This window comes from Conger conger, chromosome 3 (genome assembly GCF_963514075.1).
Source record: "Conger conger chromosome 3, fConCon1.1, whole genome shotgun sequence".
In the NCBI taxonomy this organism is placed as follows: domain Eukaryota; kingdom Metazoa; phylum Chordata; class Actinopteri; order Anguilliformes; family Congridae; genus Conger; species Conger conger.
In genome coordinates, this window is record NC_083762.1 from 35,794,057 (window position 1) to 35,810,409 (window position 16,353).

At 40.5% G+C, this 16,353-nt stretch overlaps 1 protein-coding gene across 1 annotated transcript in view; it reads right to left on the minus strand.

The window, feature by feature from the left end:
* Positions 1 to 3,885: 3,885 nt before the first annotated feature.
* sh3rf2 (SH3 domain containing ring finger 2) overlaps positions 3,886 to 16,353 on the minus strand; it is a 35,841-nt gene continuing 23,373 nt past the window's right edge. The window contains exons 7-11 of the mRNA XM_061236933.1: positions 14,794 to 14,964; positions 10,993 to 11,210; positions 10,370 to 10,698; positions 9,951 to 10,204; positions 3,886 to 8,013 (exon numbers count right to left, since the gene is read on the minus strand). Of these exons, the coding sequence (XP_061092917.1) occupies positions 7,833 to 8,013; positions 9,951 to 10,204; positions 10,370 to 10,698; positions 10,993 to 11,210; positions 14,794 to 14,964 (1,153 nt within the window). The 3' untranslated portion in view covers positions 3,886 to 7,832. The remainder of the gene's footprint in view (positions 8,014 to 9,950; positions 10,205 to 10,369; positions 10,699 to 10,992; positions 11,211 to 14,793; positions 14,965 to 16,353) is intronic.

Here is a 16,353-nt window from a genome sequence, read left to right on the forward strand (position 1 = left end):
CGACCATACCCTGTCTTTAGGAGCATTTGCGAAGACTTGATTCCATAATGAATATGTCTCATCGGAAACAGAATACAGTAAATTGAGATTTTATCAGTCGGGCAAAGATGGAGCTTTTAGGCAAACGGCAGAGCCTTGTTGTTAAACAACATGTAAAATGGCAAGGATTTGTCAAAAGCCCTGACAACACTGTCCAGAGTACTGTCCATCATTAAATATTTTTAATTTTTAATTTCTGTCCAAAATAAATGGCAACATTAGATTGTACTAGGTTAGTACGATTTCCCTCCTCTCTTCTCTCTTCTCGGCTGTCATTACAGAATGCATGTTTCTAATGGGAGGAAAAACCTTGCTTTACTCAGGGTGAGATTAGATCTAGCATTGGGTTTGGACATATGATACATGCAAGCACAAAAAACAACAATGGTGGTGAAATTCTTCATCTCCAACTGACACATGAACTGTTTATGTGTGCCAGTTTTTGAGGGCCCAAACGTAATTGCTGGTATCTCCATTAATGTCAGAGGGGAACCTCCACAACTGTCAACAACCCCCTTTATCCCTGACCCCTCATCAATACTCTCAATTTTGAAAATTCATATCTAAAAGAGTTTGTAACATAAAATGTGATGTGCCATTTTTTTACTTTAGAAGGTGAAGAATAAGAAAACTGTCCTCACCTCAGATTATTGTGACTTTGTAAACATGTGTGTCACATGTAAACAGGAAGTTGACCTCAGAACATGAAGTCACACAAAATAGCTACTAAATGTTTGAGGTAGTTAAAAACAGTATCCGTGTGACAACTTACCCCAGGCTCCCCTACAATGAAACACATTAATAGTAGTACTGATGGTTGACACTTTGCTAATGTCCTGTTAATGTACCAAAGTTATTATCCATCATTATGAAGCACTGCTATACATCTTGCAGATTTGAAGTGAGTGCAATACATGGATGTTTATATGGTTGAAAAAATTAAGTGCTTGGAGAAGCAACCTGTAGCACAACGGTTAAGGTACATGACTGGGACCTGCAAGGTCGGTGGTAGCCACAATAAGATCTGCACAGCTTAAACAAGGTCCTTAACCCATAATTGCTCCGGGGGGATTGTCTCCTGCTTAGTCTAATCAACTGTAAGTTGCTTTAGATAAGTGTCATCTAAATAACATCTATATGGAACTCTATTAAGAAGAAAGAGAGTGGGACTGGTAGGCTAAGGAACACCTCTACAGTTTAAGACAGAGTAACTCTCACCATAATGAGGAAAAAGAAAAAAAGAAAAGAAAAACTCTTCATGAGGCAGGTGTGGATGCAGAGGACTTCACAAACAGAGGCTACATTGCAAACCACTCTTTAGCAGCATACAAATCTGATGGCCATGTTACAGTTTGATAAGTAGTATCAAAAAGAGTTCTGGAAAAAGGTCTTGTGGACAGATAAGACCAAGATTGACTTGACTTGATTGTCTCAGTCATTTTCCAAGAGCAATGTGTGGAGGCTAAAAAGAACTGTCCAAGAACCAAATCAATCCCCCTCATCTGTGAAACACGGTGGTGGGGGTGGTATAGTTTGAGCATGTATGGCAGCCACAGGTGCTAGCTCAGGTGCCATCATTAATAATGCAACTGCTGATTGATAGCAGCAGCAAACATCTGGAGTGTACAGAAGCATCTTTTCTCCTCAAGTTTATTGAAATGCTTCCAAACTCATTCCACAACAAGGCAATAATCCCAAACATACACCAATATTCTTTCTTTCTAATGATGTTCCAAACAGTTTTTTTTTTTTTTTGGTAAGCCTATTGTTTGGCCTATGTCTTTGATCAAGGGCATATCCTAAATTATTATTATTATTCTAAACACATACATGGATTGAACAATTCTGGGCTGAGCATCCATACACACGTCACATGGGTCATGGCTATTTATCTGATCCATTTCCATACAGACTTGGCACAAACCAGAGCTAAAAAGTTGCAATTCTACATGGTCTTGTGCTGCTCACCTTGTTATGAACACATTGTAAATATGTCACATATGAGGTAACACTGAAATGGACCACCTTTAACTGCAGTCTGTAGCCCTGGTTTCCTCATCCTCTAGTTCACATTTCTTGAACACAGTTTGAATAATTAAAAATCCCACAGCCTTCAGAGGTTGATTATTTTGGTCTGGGGCCTGCTTTCAGCCATGGTTTGATGCAAGCCACTTTGATGAGCTTGTGGCTCAGTGCTTTCTTAAAAACTGCAAAAAGCTGGAGAAATACACTGAGTGACTTAAGGAGACTCGACAGCTGTCATGTAAAATGAGTTTCCGGGTACCTAGGCTTTAGCAACAGTGAGATGGCCTCCCATAGAGCTTTTAAGAGAAAACACAGTTTTGGTTTATTCCAGCTGAGATTATATAAAATGCTCATGAATTATTTAAAAGCCAATTGCTCTTCTCAGTCATGTATTTGAAGCAATGTGGTAATGGAGCTCAAGGCCAATTAGAGCTTCTCTTTCTGACTCAGAACCACTGAACCCCTGGCCAGAGAAATTCTGTTTTTATGAGGGGGCTGTCGTATATACAGATGGTGACAGCAGACTTTTGATTCATTTGCACACTGCATTGTGTAGATGTCTAAATCCACCCCCTACATTGTATTCTGTCTGGCTTTTGTTCCTCCATCATCAATTTATCTTACCTTACCAACCACTACAGTGTAATAACTGTAAATAAATAGCTTGTAATAGTGGGAATCTTAGCAAATGTGAATTTATGAAGGGCTCTGGAACATGCTTATTGGTACATGTACCATCTAGAATACATGCAGGGTTTTTTTTGCTCTGCAAACCACCAGCTGAGCTGCACAATAGATGCCCTACCTGTAGGACAACAGGACGTATGCAGGAAGTAAGGCAGCATGCGCTAAACTGACCAGAGTACTAATTTGTAATAATGATAGATAAGACTATTCATATATCCGATTGACATTTTAATTTGCATTATGGCCATGCTGTACCATGACGTGATTTTCTTTCATTTAAAATTTGTCAAACACAATTCATGCTGAAAAAAGGAATTATTAAAGCATTTTCAATTATGTTTTGCCATGATATATCCACACATGACTAGTAAATTAAATGGTTGAATACAATTACATTTACATGAAAGAAATTACAACATTTCATTTTGCATTTTCATTTTGGCAGGATGAAAGGAGTTCTGAGGAACAATTTAGCATTGCAATGTAAAAACAATAAGCACGCACTATTTACATTTTGTACTGGTATCTTATTTTTGGTTTCTGCTAAAATATTTTTTTTTTCTGTGTCGACAGCAGAGTTTGATGGCAGGGTTTGGTTTGGTTTTACACATTTTTATATTTTGGTCACCAGGAATGACCCTTTTTTGGTTTTGGTATTTTTTGATATTTTACGCCCTTGCTATATCTTCTGCAAAAGAAGTACACATCATACCCATGTCCATCAGTAAACATGAGCTATTACTGTATATACTCTGATATGTTAGGCAAAGAAAAACAACCTGAAGCTGCTGAATCCACCTGTGGGTTCAAGTTTGCTCAGGCTGCTATAGCTAAACCTGAAAAAAAAAAAAAAAATTCCAGGTCAAAACATTAAACTATTAAAACTTGCTTGGGACCATAAAACAGTGTATACTTATCTCTTCTCTTCATCTACTGACTTTGTACCCACGGCACCAGAGAAATGGTTGGATATGTATGTATAACTGTCTCTGTCCTAAATATGCAGATGTAAATCATTCAGCAAATCAGTAAGTGGTGGAACAGAATGAGATAAATGTAAAAAATATTATGGGAGACAGAAGTGTGCTGTTGTATTTGTTTATCAATGCATGCTAAAGAAAGGGGAAGCAAATGTGGCAGCAGGTGCCTCTGGAAACAATTTATTTTTTCAAGACATTAACTCTATGGCCATTGTGTACACGCCAACATCGAGAGCTGCAATAACAGTACATTACAATAACAAGGAGGAATACTAATAACATGCAAGGATACTATGGTTCCCAAAGAAATAAAATAAACAGACAAACATAATAATAAATCCATAGCTAGCGACATCATAAAGGCTTGTTACTGTCCAAAGTGTAGCATTTACAGATTCCTTCTTTCGTATTCAACACAAGATGCGACCTTTGCGACAAACACAAAAAGGAAGAAAGCACATCACTTTCCAACAGATTTTGTCGTCTGCTCATGTATTTCTCCCACCTCCACCACTGAACTACATAAAGTGTTTTGACATTATATTGTAATAATACATTTTGACATCTACTTTGTCCACAACATCCACTACATAACATCCTATCTATAATGGAGGTGGACCACAAAGTGTCAAATGGTAAGGTGAAAACCTAGACATATGCGACAGACGCTCCCACACCCAAGGCTCTCTGACTCTTCTCATTTACATTCACTTCCCAGTATGGGACACATCATAAATGCTTTTGTCCGGAAAAAGAAGCCTAGCATGGTGCACTTGTGAGTTTGGAAAAAAGAATACGCAGCATTTCCAAATGTTGGATGGGTTCATAATGCAATGCTTTCCTCTGCTTTGGTAGATACTGCATGTAAGTAAAGTGCATTTAAACATGACAGTGCACTTTCCATGGAGTTACCATATCAAATCAAATCGCATTGATAAACAGGAGACATGTCTAAAAATATTAATTAGTACCTCAGGAAGACAATATTGGCAAATGAGCTTATGTAGCATATAGAGACCAAAACATATAATTATAGGCCATGGCTTTGCATTCAGTGAAATTCATCATTGGGTAATCCACCACATAAATCCTTTCATTGGGAAACACTTAAATTGAAAAATGGTCAGAAAATCCTCTTTGGATGCTGGAAGTCAAAGTGCATTAGTAGCTCTTCGATTGTATTATAGTACAAGTTGGTAACATGCTACTTTGGCAAATGACATGCATGAAACATGGCCTGTAGTCAGAATTGTGTCACCAATTGTACAATGAGTTTTAAAGGCCCACACACATATTTTCTTTGTATTTCTGAGCTGTTCATATCATCCTGGAGCTTTTGATTTGTGTTCCATCCTGGATTCAAGTAAAACACTTGCAATTTTGGTAGATGCATATTTCAGGGTTTAACTTCTATTTTTCTGAGCTGTTTGATCAATTATTTCCCACTTGACATGACTTATGTTTTTGCACAATTATCGGATGGAGTTGCTAAATTTTACCACTAAATTTTAGAGAGCTGACCACAGGATGCGGAATGGGAGGAGTTACGGACCTATGTCACTGCTCTTTTTTTGTGGGAGTTCTAGACACAGGGCAGCCTGTGGCGTAGTGGTTAAGGTACATGACTGGGACATGCAAGGTCGGTGGTTCAATCCCCGGTGTAGCCACAATAAGATCCGCACAGCCGTTGGGCCCTTGAGCAAGGCCCTTAACCTGACATTGCTCCAGGGGAGGTTTGTCTCTACTTAGTCTAATCAACTGTACGTCGCTCTGGATAAGAGCGTCTGCCAAATGCCATTAAAGTAATGGAAAAGATACTAAAACCAGGAAGAGTGCGTGTGGGCCCTTAAATAGCTTTTGTTGGTGGACAATGAAATGTAGTTTGTGATTTTTGTAATAGCTGTTAGCCAATCAAACTGCTATTTATTGTGTATGTTATTTTACTTTGGCTGAGCTGGTAACTGCATACCATATAACAAGTGTTAGTCAGACCAGTGCAGTCTTTAACACCTCGACAGTGATATGTTATATTAGTCCTTTATGAGAAAAATATTTAGGTGGAAGTAGACCTGGGTCAAATACATATGTTTTGGATACAGATACCCTTTCACGCTTTACTGCAAACCCAGACTTCTGGTCCTCTTGGTTGGCTCAACTGCACCAGGCAAGATCAATCGAGCACAGAAAAGTCCAAAGCAATTACATATTTGACTCAGGTCTGATTGGCAGAGTCTGTACTAATGAAAATAAAAATGGGTATTGTGCAACTTATTTGGTTTAATTTTTACTCCAAGTTTGTAAGAGAAAAAATCTAGCATAATTTATGATAAAGGGGATAGTAATGTTAATATTCCTCAATACAATAATTGCTATTGGAACAAGACTGGTTAAATAACTAAAATTAAATAAATGCAAATACATTGTACAGACATAAATACAACGGCTTCTTTCATTTCCCTTTATGTTGGTGCACACACGACAAGAGATGCCAAATCTAGCTGTACATTAAGATTCCATATGAAAGAAAAGCCAAGGCCAGGACAGTGAACAACAAGCTGCACACACTGCAGCTATATTACTACTGCCGTATAAGAAACACTATAAACAGCAACATATATATCTTATAGTAAGAATGTATTAACAGAAAATGTGTTACACATTTTATTTGTTTGTCACTGCTCTTCATCCCTCACAAGGCCCTCCGACTACTGAAAGCTCACCATCACAGTTGATTGTACTACAGTGGCTCTTACTCCACAAAGAACCTAGGGGTGATCTTAAGACGACCAGCTGGACTTCTACGAGCACTTCGCAGAAACATCACGGTCCTGCAGGTTTCTCCGATACAACATCAGATATCTGACAACGTTCTCCACCCAGCTACTCATCCAGGCTATGGTAATCTCCCATCTGGATTACTGCAACTCCCTTCCAGCAAGCCTACCTGCCTGTGCCATACAGCCACCTCAGCTCATTCACAATGAGCTCATTCTGAATGACCCTCCAGTCCTGAATCTGGCCTATAAAGGACAGGTCCTTCCTACCCACTGGACATAAGTGAACCCTACGCACCAGCTCGACCACTCCACTCTGCTGCAGCAGGGCCATTTGGGTGAATGGTTCTTGTTGTCCCAGCCACAGAGCTTCTCCACCCTATCTCCCCAATCGTGGAACGACCTCCCCGTTCCTCTACAAACTGCTTAGTCACTGCTCATTTTCTGCTACTGTCTGAAGACGCATCTCTTCAGACTATGCCTGCACTATCTCTAGCAGTCTCCTGCAGGAGTGCCCTAAACCTAGTATCACTCCTGAATCACTTGGATCTGGATCTTCTAACCCTTTTGTTGTATGTGTATCTCCATCTACCACTTTCATTTCGCACTTGTTTCTCCATTTTGATGTAGTTCTTTACCATAATTCTTGCCTGACTTCTAGTTGACATGCTATAACGTTACTATATTTTATAAATATAGACTATCTTCTGAAGGAGCTTTTGATAGTCATCTGCCAAATAATTGCAATGTAATGTCATGTACATTGCCAGGTTTCAGTGTTTTTGCCAGAGAGTGGAGTGAATGGGACAGACAGACCAGTGACTGCTGCAGGGATAGTGTAACACCCTTTCACTCCCTCACAAACACAGGGGTGCACACAGCAGGTGGGAGTGTAACAGACTGCTCATCTTTCAGATACAGGCACGCACACACACAAGGGCATGAACTTTGGCAGTGACAGACACAGACACACACACACACAGCAGGTGGGAGAGAAACAGACTGGTCATCATTCAGATACAGACAGGCACACACATAGCAGGCAGGAGCTTTGGCAGAGACACAACGACAGACAGACAAACACACACACACAAACACAAATACACACATACACACAGAAGGGGGAGTGGAACAGACTGGTCATCATTCAGGTACAGACATGTACACACATAGCAGGCAGGAGCTTTGGCAGAAATAAACTGACAGCTAGACAGACATACACACACACACAAACACACAGCAGGTGGGAGAGTAACAGACTGGTCATCGTTCAGATACGGGCACGCACACATACAGCAGGCAGGAGCTTTGCCAGGGTTTCTCTGGGTCAGCTGAGTTTCTCCAGAACCTCCAACACGACGCTCTGGAACAAGCCCGTATTCCCGCTCTTCTCCTGGGTCACCAGAACTCGGCCGTCCTGCCGAGGCCTCTGCACCAGAACCAGCTCTCCTTCCCGCAAATGCATCTCTGAGTCAGTCTGTGCAGCGTATGCAGCCATGACCCTGTACCTGAAAACACACACACAGGTAAACACCATCACTCTGAGTAATGTATCCAGCCAGTGTGCCTTTCAAACACACAGACACACGCATGTGCACACACAGGGATACACACACACATGCATACACACACAGCATACAGCCCTGGTCTTATAAAGAATAGCACACACACATACAATCACTAGGAATGTAATGGTTCTCCAAGTCCACAGTCCAGTTTGAACCTTTACGTCTGGGCAAAGTCAAATCTCTTTATTGGGGGCGGGGGAAACAGCGACACTTATCAGTTTACTAACACGCTTCAAAATCACTGCTTGAGTTATACTGTGTAATACTCCAAGGACAATACAAATTATAGTAATTTAAAACAATTCTCACAGAGGGCTAATAGGTAAGTTACAATTTCTGCCTTGATATAAGAAAAAAAGAGATTGGCACCTCACAGCTGAGAGGGTTGCTCTCTGTGGTCTCACAGCGTGCACCACTGTGGACAGTTTTTGGTCAGTCATCTTTGAGAAATTATGCCAATTTAACATGTTAATGGCCATATACACTCAGTGATCACTTTATTAAGTAGACCTGTACACCAGCTTGTTAATACAAATATTTAATCAGCCAATCATGTGGCAGCAACTAAATGCATAAAAGCATACAGACATGGTCAAGAGGTTCCGCTGATATTCAGACCAAATGTCAGAATGGGGAAGAAATTTGATCTAAGTGACCCATGGAATGATTGTTGGTGCCGGACAGGGTGGTTTGAGTATCTCAGAAACTGCTGATCTCCTGGGATTATCACACACAACAGTCTCAACAGTTTGCAGAGAATGGTGAGAAAAACAAAAACAAATATCCAGAGCAGCAGTTCTGCTCTAGAGGCTGTTGTGTGTGAAAACTGTTGTGTGAGATCAGCCATTACCGTCTGAGATACTCAAACCACCCTGTCAGGCACCAATAAACATTTCACTGTCAAAGTCACTTAGATCACATTTCTTCCCCATTGGGTTGATGTGAATATTAACTGAAGCTCCTGACCGGTATCTGCATGATTGTATGCACTGCACTGCTTCCACACGATTGGCTAATTAGATAATGGCATGAATGAGTGGGTGTTCCTAATAAAGTGCTCAGTGAGAGTAGAAAAGCTTATCTAAGAGCTGAAAGTCTGCACTTTAACCCCATTTAAATGTATTATGACACATCCAAAGTGCTGAAGTACGGAGCCAAAACAAAAAAAAATTGTCACTGTCCCAATACTTTTGCATCTGTGCATCTACTGCTCATTATATTCCCCTTCCGTCAAGAGACGGAACTTGATTCTGTTCAATGTATCACAAAGACAGCATGTCAGCATAAGCAAAAGAGCAGCCTGTAGCGTAGTGGTTAAGGTACATGACTGGGACCCGCAAGGTCAGTGGTTCAATCCCTGGTGTGGCCACAATAAGATCCGCACAGCCATTGGGCCCTTAACCCTGCATTGCTCCAGGGGAGGATTGTCTCCTGCATAGTCTAATCAACTGTACATCACTCTGGATAAGAGTGTCTGCAAATGGCATTAATGTAATGTAATGTAATGTAATGTAATGTAATGTAATGAAATGTAATGTAATTAAAGAGCGACTGGGAGTGGGTGATCAAGAACAATTTCAAACGACGATACTTTAACACGACAATAGGGTTTCCTAGAAAATAATTATTATATTATTTTTCATATAACAATAATAATAAAATAAATACAAATAAAAAGAATCATTCTTTTTATTGTTGTTATTAATATTATTACTACAAATAATGATAATAACGATTCTCACTTATTATTATTAGGAGAAGGCCACACACTTTTTCCTCAATGCAAAATGTCACCCATATTCACAGCTGGCCATTGAAGGCAGTTTGAAGGCAGTATAAAAACCCCAGGCTCCGGACCTCCGGAGAAGAGGGGCTACCTGCAGGTGTTGGGCTGAGCGAGTGAAGAAGAGGCTGGTTTGAGGCCGGGCGGTAGTGCGTCTACAGATGCGGGATCCATTGCCAGGAATTTCTTGTTAGCGGCTGCACTGCCGTCCATGGGCATGCAGGACAGCTCCAGGCCTGGACCCCCAGGCAGCATACCGGGGCTCACCAAACCGCCCGGGGGCACAGACACCATCCTCTGCACAGTGGCTGGAGCCTCATGGGTGAGGAAGCGCACTGTTTTCATGGGCTAGGGTTAAAACAAAAACAACTGACCAACCAGCCTCAGGTATCCAGAATTCACAAATAACACTGTGTTTATGTGTACTGGGATATACTCTTTATTCTACCAGTGGAATAACAGTTTGAACCATAGAAAAAATCTACAACAAATACATTAAATGGCCGGTCTAACCTTCTCTGTGTTGTACTTGTGAGCATCCGGTTTCACTAGGATGGACTGCAGTCCAGCTGTGGCCTGCCTGTCTGGGAGCTCTCTGGCAGGAGTTTCTCTTAAGTCGAGAACCAGATAGTCACCAGCAGAGGGCACCGTTGCCTCAGAGATCCAGCACATGGGTCTGCTGAGGTTTTCAGGGTGGCTGTGTTTCCCTCGCTGCATAGCAGGCATGGAAGAGAGGCCCTGCACCTGAGCCAGGGCCCCTGAGGGAAGTGACTGCTGGGGTCGCCCCGCAGCCGCGCCCGGGGCTGGCTTCCGACCGTGCAGACTACCATGCATGGAGGGCCCTGCCAGAAAAGCAACACGAGACCTTCATTAACATATGACCCAATTCATTCACCTGCATAAATACACAGTAACTGAAGTAGCTGCAGAAGTTAGCCTGGCTGGATCAGGTTTCCAGGGGGTCATACACAGTGATGGTGTGGTTTGGTGGAACATGTGCTCCTAAGTTTAAAACTTCAGCAGTACACCAATGCATCCTATATAATTTTTTCAATTTTTAATTTTTAGCAAACATCAATTTTCAGAAGTATATGCTCCTAAAATTGAAGTAATGTTGAAGTACTAGTGGTACTCACCTCTGTGTTTCACAGAGCCTCTCCCTTGCACACCCTCCTGTACAGCTACTCTCATGCCACTACCTGATGCTGTCATGGCGACCAACTGAGCCTGCCCAGCAGGCCTGACTGTGCCATTGGTAGTGACTGGACCATGGGGCTTGGCTGTTACAGGCCTCTTTCCTGTGGCAGATTTCTGACCCGGAGCACATTTGGAGTCCAGGAACCTAGCAGAAGTTCTGTAGCAGAGGTGACAGAGTGCATGAATGAGGCAGGAATTTAAGTTTAGTTTAAATTCAGTGTTATGATGAGAACATGAACTACCCTTCAAATAAATTGTGTTCATATCCTGCAATGCAGAATAACCAGGCTAATGATATAAGCCTCAACTGGGAAGAAACATGTTTAGTCTTTCAACAAACTGCCAAAGCATCTTGGATGACTGTTTATTCTTTCACCAGGCAAAACTTATTGCTTATTTGCAATCACATGTATGTACAGAGATATAAAAAATAAAAATTTAAATTAGTTTAAAGTAAGCGGTCAGTGATTTAAATCAACCAATGCAGCCAAAAAGATATGTAGCAGCATGAACAACTCAATTAAGTTATTCAGTTTGGCAATAACCTCCGGAAGAAACGTTAAACTTTCACAAATATGCATGAGGAAACACGAGAGAGGTGGTCTTTTCAGAAAAAGATTTTTCATAAAATCGACTTTCATTCATCAGAATGTTTTCTTGCCCACCAAGGCATTAGTAATTATTACAAATATATGATTTGTTTATTTTGTGAGCAAAAATCCCCTTGATTCCAATGCAACCCAAAATACTACTTCTGCATAATCATGTTGACAGAGATTCCAGCTAATCAGTGTTCTCTAGCCCAGTGGTTCAATACGCTCCTCATTAGCTTGCTGAACACATGCAATCTTAAATAATGTTTTCCTGTAATTTAACACAATGCAGACAGCTCCTAGTCATTTGCTTTTTCTTTGAATTTGTGATTATCAAGCAAATTGTTAGTTAGAGACTGTGTAGGAAGAGCCAATTGATCAACCTCAGTCTTTAATTTGATCAGTTAAATAATTTTACTTCATCTCTTTATGAAAGTAGTTGCAATAAAGCACAGTGTGAACATTGGAGATTTACTCTATATGGTATTTATTTCTGACATAATGCCCCTTAACCCCTTTAGTCACCCTGGGCTGGTGAGGTTCTTCGTGCATTCATTCCTTTTTCCATGGTGCAATTTTCAATCACTATGGTAACAGGATATACCGTTTGAAGCTTAAAACTCACGGTTCCATCTGCGTAACCTATTGTAAGATGCCATTGCTTTGGCGACAACAGTTCATTATTTTGTAACATGTGGGTGGTAAAACAAGCATGAGGGGACCTCACTTTCTTTGCATTTTAGAAATCCACATACTACCAGAAATAAGGTAATGACAAGAGTCCACTGAACATAATAGTTCATAATATGCATAATGCATAATAGTTTATTATTCAGGGAAACATCAATAGAATGTCCATTGTTTACTTAGAATATCTCTGGAGGAATTATCAACGCTGTTTACTTCTACAAAAGTACCTGTACATAGGAATGTTATTATCTAGGTTTTGCATAGGCTTTCTGGCACACGGTGAGCCAACGTGTGAGCATCTCTGACCAGAATTGGTAATATAGTTGCAGAGAAAAAGCGTGGTTAAGAAAATTCAGTATAACATCGGCTCACTTAAAGAACTGACTAGGGGCATGTTATTGAATTGATGATTAAAACGCATTTTAGGTAATAACACTACATTTCCAATGGTGTATAGTTTGTTAGGCTTCCATAAAACAACACAGAATTTTTGACTGCATAACGAAACCGTAACATTTTCAATACACACATTGAGACTGTTGCACTTCGGCAAAAGCAGTTCTTGTGATTGTATGCTAAAAAGGGTTGACGCTTTACAACAAAAAATGCATATTGCGATGTTTACATCTAAATAGAGGACTTCCTTTGGATGAGTTCCAAGGAATCTCTCGTCTGAGGAAGACAGTGAAATTGTTTTTGACTCCCCAATAGAGGGCATTTTTCGTGATGTGACGCCATTTTATATTGGTGAACATCGAAATACATTCTCAACATATTGTATTATTATTCAGTTTGCTTATAAATATGGAGCCAGTCTGCTTTTGAATAATAAATAGCATGTGAAATTGTGGTTTGACTTGTTGATATGTTGATCTGTTGGGGGTTGGGTATTTGACAAGAACCTCAATCAATGGACCTCAATGAATATAGTAGAAAACAAGATGGTATTATCGTGATTATTGTAGTTATTTTTCATGATCTTCTGGACCTTCTCCTTGTAGCTGTCTGAGGACAGCTATAAGGAGAGGGTGATTGAGACAGAGAGATAGGGGAAGGGTTACAAGTGGGGGGGAAGTGCAAACACCTTTTTTTAGGATAAAAGTGTTGTATAGTTTTGGAAGAAAAATACAGTATTTTACACCGCATAAGACCCATAGTATAATGTGTCTTTTTGGAGTCTACAAATGTCCTTTTTAGAAAAAATCCCAGACATATCATAGAATGCTAATTTTTGGTGATATTGTCATTAAATTAGAAAATTTGAATTTATCCAGTGTTGTGGCTGTGACTCTACTGTGTTTCTAAGTGCATAAGCCACAGCAACAATAATCTGTATGCAGTCAAAAAGGTAAAATCTTTACAGTGAGTAAAAAAGGTTCCACTTTCACCGTGTTTGAGCTTCTGTAACTTAGTTTTAGGAATATTTTGGGTAATTCTGACTCTTGGAAAACAAACCAAAAGGGTTACCTTTCAGAAGAGACCACGATTACACCAGTTCACAAATAGTAATAATTTTATTTTGGGTATGTAATTTTCAAGCTTGTGTCGAGAAAAGGGGTTAACTTCATGCAAAGGTGAAACACTGATAATTACGAATCAATTCAGATTCATTTTGCACAAAAAATACTTTAAATGCTTTACAAAAAAAGCCCTTGCCAAATCTTCATGGATTATTAATATTTCAGTGTTAAGATGCAGACATGCGAATAATAAAGCACAAAGGAAATGATTTACACTATACAGTCTTTCTCTGGATGTAGCACCCTGCATTTTGGTTCAGTTCAGGGAAAATTTGGGCCTTTTTCAGGATTTCATGCCCTCTTTTAGTCTTAATTATATAATTAGCACACTCATATCTTCATCTTACATTTGTGTATGCACCAGCTACAGTCACAGACTGTAAGTGCATCCTAAATATTTTACTGTGCTCAAGCAGGAAAGTGAACCAGCGTAGTTTATAGAGGTCTCAGAAGACCAAAAACCACGACTGGAGCTGTGCACCCTTGCTTTAACTAGGCAATCACCCCTTGTAATAGTACTGTAATGAACTAAGCACAGGATAAATTGGCATGTGCATTATACATCAGATTATATCAAGCAAAATGTGAGCAAAATCTTAAAAAGTGGTTTTGAAATAATTTGGTGATTAATTTGAATTCTTACTTAATTCATGCAAAGAATCAAGTACTCATACAAAATATACAAACAAGTTGTACTCTAAGTTTTGTGATTCTGATGATGTTAAATTACCGGTGTGAAATATCAGAAAGACCTGAGAAGTCAAAGTTTAAAAGGGTCCATTTTCCCCCGAAATGACCCCACTGAAGATGCTAAGTGTGGTCTCTGCTCTGATGGGTACTTGTACAGAAGCGGGGATGAACTGCTTGATTCTTATATAGAGTAGGCATGAGCTCACATTGACACCTGTGAGTGGTTGGCATGGCAACAGGCCCTCACCTGAGCACAGGTGTGACAAAGTTGGCAGGCAGGATTCCCACTTTCCCGGTTCTCAGAGACAGAGCACGGAGCCAGCCCTCCTTGAATCGTCCGTACACACCCACCATTTCCCCTTTCTTCAGCTCCAGCTCCTCTGAGTGGCGCGGCGTGTAGGGGTAGAGCGCCGCACACCTGCGCAGAGAATGACTGTCACACAGAGAGCTGAGCCTGAACAGTGCACACACACACACACACACACACACACACTCACACACTTAGACACACGCACATACTCACACTCACACATTCTCACACAGGACCGCAGCATAACACATCACACAAGCACACACACACAAACACACATACATACAGACACACACACATACACATACACATATACACACACCAATACACATACATACACACATAGACACACACACACTTCATGTATGGCTGCATAACACATTCACAAACAGGACAGCAGCATAACATACATCACACGCAGACGCACACACACACATGCAAATGCATGCGCGCACACACACACACACACACAAACATACACACAGACACATACATGTATACACACACACACGCACACTTCCCGTCTGGCTGCATAACGCAACCAGCAGGGCAGTATTTATCTGAAACCGCTCAGGCAACTTCTGGTGTTCAGTCCCTTTGAAACGGACTTTGTTTTCTCTCGGAACTGAGTGAAGAGTGAACATTATTTTCAGTGTAAAAACCCCCCAGATTGATAAGGCAGAGGAAACTCTGTGATATACAGCGGTGGCGATGACCAAACTAGTGCCAGCTCGATAAGCAGCAGCAGAGAATAAATAGCACACTTTGGAGATGCAGGAAACTTTTACAGAACATCACCGGGGACTGGTGTCAGAAGCAATCAGTGAATCCCACACAAAGCTTTAATATTTGAAGTGAGATGAGGCACGTTGACGTGCTGCATGGGCTTCAGGAGCTGGGCGGAATCACTTGGCGTACAGCAGTGTGGGCTGTCTGCTGCTCCCGCTCTGACCTGCCTGCTGTTAAAAGCACACTTGCGTGGGCAGCTGAGAAATCGCACAGGTGCGTCCACCATTACTGCATTCAGATTAATAAGTAGCAAGCCTAGTTTGTTTTTGCCAACATATAGTACCAATGCTAAATAAAAAAATAAAAATCAATAAATTAGAAGCAGAGAGAATGAAAACGCATGCATTTGCTAAACTGGACTGAGTATATACTGTATGTTGGAATATAGAGTACAATCTAATCTACACACAAGTTAAATGAAACATTGATAATGGATGGGATTTGGCCACAATGGTAATGTCAAATGACACTCTTTATAAGTTACATCGATAACAACGGTATTTCCACAGGGTAATCCATAAAAATAAAGAAGGGTGTGACAGAAGGTGCAAATCACTATGGTTAACATGGCAATATTTACATGAAAATATCTATGAATGACTGCAAGAAAAGCAATATGCTTTTTTGTTAGCTCTGTTAGCTTGACTGAAATCCTGATGTGTTGGCGGAAAGAAATCCTACATTGATAGGTGTGGGGTTTCCTTAAAA